General features: G+C 44.8%; 1 protein-coding gene across 3 annotated transcripts in view; it reads left to right on the forward strand.

The window, feature by feature from the left end:
- Window positions 1–166: 166 nt before the first annotated feature.
- Window positions 167–9,221, forward strand: part of ACP1 (acid phosphatase 1) — a 15,893-nt gene continuing 6,838 nt past the window's right edge. Inside the window, exons 1-3 of one of the 3 annotated variants that reach the window (XR_012379609.1) lie at window positions 167–300; window positions 4,973–5,046; window positions 5,133–5,407. Coding sequence is in view for 2 of the 3 variants with exons in the window: in XM_025867681.2 (XP_025723466.1) it covers window positions 258–300; window positions 4,973–5,046; window positions 5,133–5,246 (231 nt within the window). In the remaining variant the exon portion in view is untranslated. The remainder of the gene's footprint in view (window positions 301–4,972; window positions 5,047–5,132; window positions 5,408–9,221) is intronic. The other 2 variants (XM_025867681.2, XM_025867682.2) reach the window with 2 other exon arrangements.

The following is a 9,221-nucleotide window of genomic DNA, read 5'->3' on the forward strand; positions in this document are numbered from 1 at the left end:
CTGACCCTTTGTCCCACCCCCACACCACCCCCTCCCCCGTGGCGCCCCTTCCGTCCTCTGGAGGACTGTGGCCCCCCTCCGCCTCAGTACTGCGCAGGCGCAAGGACCGGCGCCCGCCGCGAGGCTGGGCTAAGGCCGTACTGCGCAGGCGCGCGGGGCGGGACCCTTGAGGTGCGCATGTGTCGCGCAGGAAGCGTTGCGTCGCGCAGGAAACGTGCCGACGCGCTCAGTGGGCGCGTAGGTGTGCGCGCGGGAAGATGGCTGAGCAGGTGCCGAAGTCTGTGCTCTTCGTGTGTCTGGGTGAGACAGCGCTGATCTAGCCCCACTCTGGCTTTCCCGAACGGTCGGGGTGGGTCTCGTGCGTTTTGGGCTGCGCCGTTGGGCCAGGAACGGTGATCGGGAAGAGGCCGGGGTCAGGGAAACCGGAGGGTGGAACGGAGCGCCCCGGGCTCTTCCTCCGCGCCGCGCACTTGCTGGCCTGTTCTCCAAGCTGGCTTCCCTCACCAGCCCAGCCCACTCTCCAAGCGAGGTTCTCTCTTACCTGCCCGTTCTGCAAGCGGGGTCTGCTCTTACCCTGCGCGGTCCGATCCAAGCCGGGCACCGTCTCACCGCGTTTCCTATCCAAGCCGGCTTACCTGTCACCTCAGTCCGCTCACCTAGCGGTCCTCCCCTGCAGCGCCGACACTGCAAACCAGGGTCCTTTGCATTGCACACGCCTAGCATCCCTGTTTCTCCTTCATCGAATAGACCCAACGCTGCTGGACTGATATACTCTCTTGGGGCCTCCTGATGCCCCCAGACCCATTACAACCCTGGTTTGCTGGCTCTTTTCTTTGCCCCTGCTTACAAACGGATGTAAGCTAAAGACAGATGGAGTGCAAGGGTTCTGCATTTCTTGGCTATAAAAGCCGAACCAGGGAGACCGGATTCTCCAGGTGTCTCTGTAACCAGACTCATGTGCCAGTGTTCCAAATTAGAATTCACTTTCCCTCTAGTTGTCGGGATTCTTCTTTTGGAATAGCACCACAGGGTTGTATTTCTCAGTGTTTGCACCCTGTCTCCTTAACCTCCAAGAGAGGAAGGCCTAAATCATCAATAGTCCAGTTACTTAAAATCTTCTGATGAGTCTGCATTTCCTATGGACTAAAGATTCCCCTCCTTTCTATGCTGCCCCCTTCAAGAAGAGGATGGAAGTCTGCCCATCTGTTTCCGCTTCATCTCCATTACCTTTTCCTGCCCATGCCCTGTGATTTGCTGTCTCCCAGCAGTTCAGGTGCTTAATGCACCTTTGTGTGGTTGTTTCTGGGCACCTATATTGCATTTTCCCTGGAAAGACGTTCTGTAAGATTAGATCCACATATTCTCTTTGCTTTTCCCAGATCCTCTAAGTGGAGGTCGTTTACTTATAACCTTTTGTAGACACCTTTCATTATATGAACTTTATTATAATTACTTGATAGCCTCGGGATCACATCTAGATTTAACCCTCTTGAGGGCAGTAACTGTGGCTTATTTTTCTCTCTTTCCAGCTTTAAGACAATATGTGACAATAACTAGGTATTTGCAGAATTGAATTTCTGTGGGGAAAAGTAAAAGGGCCACCTTGTTTCAGTTTGGTAGTGGGCATCATTTGGTGTTTAAGCTCTCCATGAAGGCTGACTCATGGAATCAACAAATTAAGGTTAAAGGGCGGTTCAGTTCGTGTTGGGCGTCTAACAGGATTCCATTGCCTTGTTTATTTTACTTGGTGGTGTCGATTATGCTGACATAATGCATCATGGTGGTTATTAACAGGGGATGTATACCTGTGTCCGTTTATCTTCCGTACGATTTTTTTTTTTTTTTAAGCAACTGCTATATTACCAGGCACTCTTCTGAGTGCTAGGGATATGATAGTGAGAAACAGACTAAGGTTCCTGCCTCTGCGGAGCTTAACGTTCTGTCACCAACAACCAAGTGCTTGGTTACTTAATAAGTTGGTGATGTGTTAAGAACTGTAGAGCAGGGAAGGGGGTGAGAGTGGAATACATTTTAAGTAGAGCAGTCAGGGATGGCCTTATCTATAAGGTGGCATTTGGGCAAAGACTTGAGAGTTGAGAAAGCAAGCCTGGGTCTTCCGGGGCTCAGAATAAAGTAGGTGAACAGTTTTGAAATGAGAGTGCTGGTCCTGTTCATATTGGCAGGGAAACCACTGTGGCCTGGCCTAGAGACCCAGTAGCCTTTTTCAACCAGACCTTCATCTGTACCTGAACTCGAAAGTAATTTTAGTGAGTCTTTTCTCAATGCCACCATAAATACATAACTAGAACTATTCTGGATGGGTAGGAAAGCTATTTCCTTACATAAAAATAAGCACTCTGGGGCAGGAGTCTGTGAACTCCTTATATAAAGAACCAGAAAGTAAGTATTTGGTGCTTTGCAAAAGCAGACCTAGACAATACATAAACAATAATGCTTGACTGTATCCCAGTATAACTTTATTTACGGACACTGCAGTCTGAATTCCATGTGATTTTTCTTATGTCACAAGATGTTACTCTATTTTTGAGTTTTTTCAGCTGTTTATAAAGGTAAAAATTATTTTTGGTTTTGTCGGCTGTACACAAAGGTGGTGAGCCAATGGATCATAGTTTTCAGATGCTGGTTTAGGGTCTACGGAGGACATGTTTGGTGAGGCCATGTGAGGGCTTGGGCTTACTCTGAAGGAGATAAGCCACTGGAGGATGAAGCCATTGAGCAGAGGTGGGGCATTTATAAAGAAGTGTTCAGCTGCTGTGTTGAGATTAGCCTGGGCAAGGGCGAGGCCCCAGGGGTGAGGCCAGGGGTGCAGAGGGGCATGTGCTGGATCACAGAGAGTATCACTGCGGGGGGGGGGGTTGCTGAGTGGTCAGATTGTGGGCAGGTTTGAGGAGTCTATGAATGCCTTTTCGCATGATAGCCTGTGTATACATAGAGCAGTAAGAACGGTATATTTTTGAAATGTAAAAAAATTCCTTCAAAGCATTTATTTGGGCTCTTTTCAGACTGAAGTGTAGAGAGGAGTGTCAGATGTTTTCTGTTGGTAAGGCTAATGGCAGGAAGGAACTGCACTCCTTATTTTGGCAAGATTATTGAAAGTATTCCATGTTTTTGGAGATAGACTGAATGGTTGAAGGCCCCTGTGCTTGTGCTGCAGCCAGGGTGGTGGAAATAACTATCAGTGGTGTCAGGTTACCTCTTCCCTACAGTTAACTGATACTTCTTGATACTTCCTATGTGCTGCCCGTTGTGGGGGGTGCAGCCCAAGGTAAGAGACACAGTCCCTACCCTTGGAGAATTTCATTTTTTCCTTTTGTGAGTCTCAGTCCTTGAAGTACAGATATTGAGTAAGAGGACGTATCATGCTGCCTAATTTGGAAAAAACAAACTGAGACCTCACAGATTGAGCTTTTTCCTAAAGAAATCTGAAGATGACATTTTAAGTTTTTAGAATTTTTCCAAAGGTGGAACCTGAAGTACTGAAGATTCTAATGTGAGTAAAGAGTGACCCGTGCCTTAACTCAGCTCCCGTCTGTTCCTCGTGTTTTTTGTGTTGCCCTCTGTAGCCTGAGTCTCCACCTTTAATTCCAGGCTCTCCAGCCCTGCAGTTTTCCTAACTTGTGGGAAGGGTCTTTCTCTTCAGGCCCTTTTATAGTGCTGGGCTCCTGTGTCATAGACGTGCAGAATATGTTTGTTGAACATTCTCTTCCCACTGGACCCACGAAGTCCACATCCTGGACACAGTTAAGGTTCCTGTAACCCAGCCCCACCAGTGCACATTCATTGCTCCTTATTCATACAACCCCCTAATTTAAATGCCCATTAAAGTCCTCTTCCTAAGAGATCATTTCCAATCTTCCTTTTTTTCTGATAAGGAATTTTCTTATTATCTTATTTATGGTTTTAGCATAATTCCATAGGATAATGGGCATGTTTTGTTATTCCAGGAGGTCCTTACATAGTTCATGCATGGTGGGTGAGTCAGGGTGGGGTATGTGAGCCACACATTGGGGATGGGGGAGCTGGATGGTTAGTTCAGCTACAGGCCCATTATTCCATCACTCATGCCTACTTAATGAAACTCAGTGAACCCTTGGCATTGGCACTGTGGAGAGCATCCTGAATTGGTAATACTCTGAGTATTGTTCCAGATGGATGACGAGAGAGGGTGACATGTGTCAGAGGGCCAGAAAGCTTCAGGTTCGAAACTCTTCCGGATCTGCCTGTGCTTTCTAACTTTGGCTCTTTCTGCTTTGAATCTTTTTGTTATGATAAAACTATAATCCTAAGTCTAGCATTTTCCTGAGTTTTATGTGTTCGTCTACAGAATTATTGAATGTGTGGGGACTCCTCGATCTGTAGCCAGCCGCTCTGAATTAAGGGTGGCCCTGGGGAATCCCTGAACTTGCAGCCGATGTTGGAAGTTCTGGGCAGACTTGGTGACCTGGAGGGCAGCACCCTTAATTCAGCCGGCTGACTCCCAACAGACTGCACCCTGAAAGTTTGTGTTGAACTACTGTTAGGCCGAAATTTGTTTGTGTATTTTCTGAAACAGTATTCATCCTTATGTGCAATATACTTGAAAATACATATTTTTAACCCTGTTGTATTTCATTTTAAAAATAAACTCATTGCAACCCACTTCGTTGATTTTATGAGTTACTTCTGGGTCATTTATAACAGCCTGAAAAACAGTGATTTCAGTTGTAATTGGTTTTCTTACATCTTGGTTATTTGTACTTTGAGTACTTGGACCGCTGGTGTCAAATCGTTGAGCTTGGGTTTGGTCAGCTGTCTCCAGAGGTCCTACTGTGCATGCATTGGTGGGGTGCTGACCTTGCTTTCCTTAGGGGGGTGCTGTTGCTGTGTGTCAGGTGGGTGAAGTGGTCTGGAGTTCAGCGTTTGCCCTAGCATCGAACCTGACGCCCACTCTCTGCCTTCCCCTCTTTTTAAGGTAACATCTGTCGGTCACCCATTGCAGAAGCGGTTTTCAGAAAACTTGTAACTGATCAAAAGCTTTCAGATCACGTAAGTACCATTCTCTATCTTAAAGAGGCCAACCTGGCTGCCTTTGTGGCAGGAAATTGCGAAAACATTCTTTCTTTCTCCTGCAGTGGAGGGTAGACAGTGCAGCGACATCCACGTATGAAATAGGAAACCCTCCTGATCATCGAGGGCAGAATTGCATGAAGAGGCATGGTACCCCCATGAATCACACTGCCCGGCAGGTACTGTGCGGGAGCTCGAAGGTGCACATGTGTGTTCTGTGTTGCAGTGGGTCATTGACAGCGGCGCTGTTTCTGACTGGAATGCGGGCCGGTCACCAGATCCAAGAGCTCTGAGCTGCCTCAGAAACCATGGCATTAACACAGCCCACAGAGCAAGACAGGTACAAGAGACCTCACTTACCTCTAACCCTGCAGCCCCACTTGGAACTGTGAGTTCAAAGCAGCGCACTAGCTAACGAGAGTTTACTCCGCTCTGCTTGCGTAGCCACAGGGTACCCGTTTCTTTCACTGCTGGGTCCACAGTTCTGAAAGGTGGGAATGATCTTGGAATTTACTTATTAAAATGCATTTATTTTTATTTTATTTATTTATTTATTAGACAAAAATACAAGAGAACAAATCTGTACCCTTATTTATTTACTTTTCATTAAGTTTAAATCCTTGAGGGGTACAGCATCACACAGATTCTGTGGCCAATGGCTTTAGCAGGAAGGTTGCTTCAGAATTTGGCACGAACCATGCCACTGTCTCATGAGCTCGAGTTACTTTTCCCCAGATTACTCAGGTTTTGTTTGATTTGCCACCAGGAGTCACTGTGTCGTTCTTTGCTTGGCACACACAGGTACATCTCCTGCCTAGATAGAATTCAGTTTCATCTCAACCTTCAATTTTAAGAACTGTGTGCTCCCTCTGGTTCTGGAGACTCCACTTATAGCCAGCAAAAATGGCCTTGGACCACAGCCTTCCAGACATATTTGGTGCTTTAGGAGTCCTGTTCCTGGCAGGCCTCCATAGGCTCCAAGATGGCGGAAAGAGAAAGGCTAAAATGCATTTATAATCACTAAGTGATACTGGTGAGAGCCCTGCCTAAGACCTGGAGACCTGAGTTATAATCTCCTTTTTCATTTCTGTCTGTGTGATTGAAACATTTATGCCCTGGTAACTAGTCTGCTTACGTTACAAGTTTATTGCTAGAATAAAGTTCTATAATATCTACAAAAATGTATTTTCAACAGTGAAGTGTCTTAGAAATATAGGATAGTACTGGTAATATTATGGATGCATATCCTGCATCCCAGCAGTTGGACTTCTGGGTTTAGGTTCTGGGGTGCTGCACTGTAGAACATTCTGGGATAAGGCAGGTAACGCTGTATCTGCCTCATTCAGTGTGGAATAGCCACTAACTGCTATTGTACATTTGAAATACGGCCAATGTGATGGAGGAACTGAAGATTATTTTTTAACTTACTTAAGTAGCTGCCTGGAACTAGTAAGCACCTCAGTGGGCTGCACGGTTCCAAGATTCATGCACAGCCACTGGGGAGAGCGTGAGGGTTGTACCACCACAGCCTCAGTGAGACATCAGAGCTCAAGGGCAGGCATGTTCCATCACTCGGAGGATGCCGCAGGTGTGTGCTCTTTTGGCACCTTCCATAACCACAGGGGCTAGGTGCTAAAGAAATGTGCTTCATTTCTGATACAAAATGCTTCATATATTGTTATGCAAGGAAAGTGACTTTTATCACTATCATTATTTTATGGAGACTCAATTAGATGTTTAAAAATTCTGGCTGGGGTGCCTGGGTGACTCAGTCATTTAAGCGTCCGACTCTTGATTTTGGCTCAGGTCATGATCTTAAGGCCATGAGATTGAGCCCCACATCAGGCTCCCCACTCAGCAGGAGTGTGCTTCTCTCCATCATTCTCTCCCTCTGCCCCTTCTCTCGTTCACTCTCTCTCTAAAAGAAATAAATCTTTAAAAAAAAAAAAAAAAAAACTTGGTTAAATCTTCTAACTTCTTTTGTATCCAACCTAACAAAATACGCAGGCTCTGTAGGCCAAACAAGGCTGTGGATTGGCATCAGAAACAATAGGCTATGTCCAGTGATGAGCTCTTGAGGCCTTTAGAATGAGAAGCTGCCAAATGTTTTGAAAATCAGTTATGAGATATATTACATATTTAGAAGTATGGCTGATATGTGAGAGCTGCAATTTAGTATTGGTGTTTGAACGAGAACTTTGTGTAAGATTGGACAAAGGCTCTAATCATTGGTATCTTAAACCATGTCTTTACTGAAAGCTTTTCAGATTGCTTACCGTACAGCATTGTATTTTTATTTTTGATCATTCTCAATTTTTGTCCTCTCCGTTACCTTGTTAGGGAAGGGAGTAGTTGGTAAACCTGTTTTGCGCATGGAGAAACTGAGTTCTGGAGAGAAAATACATAATTTATCAAAGGTCACCAAGCTTCAAACTGGTAGACTGGGATTTGACCATGGGCTTATTTGTTTGATTTAATAAAAACATATACAGGTATGAGCCAGAAAGTTCACAAAAGTGCCACAGAAACACTGCTGATGTGTTAATGATGTCTCAGAAGCTAGTAATACACACGTTATTTTGGCTTAGATAAATTTACTCTGGAATCTGTGAACTTCTCATTCTGGCTATCAGCTGACTCTGTGTTAACAACTAACTATTTAAGTTAACTGCCTTAAGGCCTGACCTGTTCTTTTTTTTTTTAAAAGATTTTATTTGACACGGAGAGAGCACAAGCAGGGGTGGGCAGCAGGCAGAGAGAGAGGGAGAAGCAGGCTCCCCACTGAGCAGGGAGCCCGATGTGGAGCTCGATCCCAGGACCTTGGGATCATGACCTGAGTGGAAGGCAGACACTCAGGCACCCCAAGGACTGACCTGTTCTTACATCAAATTCTCATTGGACAGAATAGTACACATTTTTTAGATCATATGTCTTAATCTCCAGGATTTGGACACCTTGTCCATTTCTACTTTCTGTGTTTTAGAGAATGCAGATTTATTCTGAGTAGTGGTTCATGATTTCAAGCAGTCACACTTTCATGTTTTCTGGTTTTAAGATCAGATTATTTTTTGTACACAAGTATATAATTTGGGTAAAAATGAAGTATTTTAAATACATGTCTTAAAAAGCTAGAAACTTTTAATTTTTAAAGATCAGTTGATAATTGTTGATTTTAGAAGTAATATTCCCACACAATCTGTTTCTTTCCCTTTTTCTTTTTCCCTGTTCCTTTTAAGAAACATTTCTCAATGATTTTTTTTTTTATTTCAAAACACTGGTAAGATGTGTTTTATAAATTAGTATTGTTTTAGATCTCTCTTAACCCTTTAGCATCTTGTAATTGTTTACAGGCTTTCTTTTTTTTTTTTAAGATTTTATTTATTTATTTGACAGAGAGGGAACATAAGCAGAGGGGAGCGTCAGGCAGTGAGAGAGGGAGAAGCAGTCTCCCCGCCGAGCAGGGAGCTCCACACGGGTCTTGACCCGAGCCGAAGGCAGATGCTTAACTGACTGAGCCACCCAGGTGCCCCTGCAGGCTTTCTCTTTAGCAGTTGTCAGAATGTGTAAGAGAACTATTCTGTCAATATTTCTTAAAGTTTGATTTTCCTTATACTTTCAAGCCGGGTTTAATAAATAAAATGTGTTTAGGGTGCTTCTTTTTTATTTTTTTTGGGGGGGGGTGTGATTGCACATTCATTTAGTTCTGTGGAGATGTTCACTTTGTTATACATTTGTTCTTATCAGCAAACCTTTGACACTTGCACAGGTAGTCAGTGGGTACTGGGGACCAGTACTGCTCCCTCCACTCCAGAGGTCACTACGCAGATTCTTTCTACCTTTTTAACTTACGACCTTGGAATCCTATAGTGTGTGCTCTTTCTGTCAGCTTTTCTCCGTGAGATTCTCCATGGCCCGTCTTGTAGCGCTCACTCTGATGCTGATTTCAATACCGTGTTCCAGACATGCTGCAGTAGTTGTATCTGTTCTACTCTGGGTGGACACTTGGGCTGTTTCTAGTTTGGGCTGAGTGCCCTGGTGAATATTTGTATGTTTCTTTGGGGAATGCCTCTGTACAGTTCTATTGGATGCACACCTGGGATTACTGGCGTGTCAGGGTTGGATGCACACCCAGGATCACACACAGTGTCAGGGTT

This window comes from Callorhinus ursinus, unplaced genomic scaffold, assembly GCF_003265705.2.
Source record: "Callorhinus ursinus isolate GAN/ISIS: 27379988/994484 unplaced genomic scaffold, GSC_fseal_2.0 scaffold10, whole genome shotgun sequence".
Classification (NCBI taxonomy): domain Eukaryota; kingdom Metazoa; phylum Chordata; class Mammalia; order Carnivora; family Otariidae; genus Callorhinus; species Callorhinus ursinus.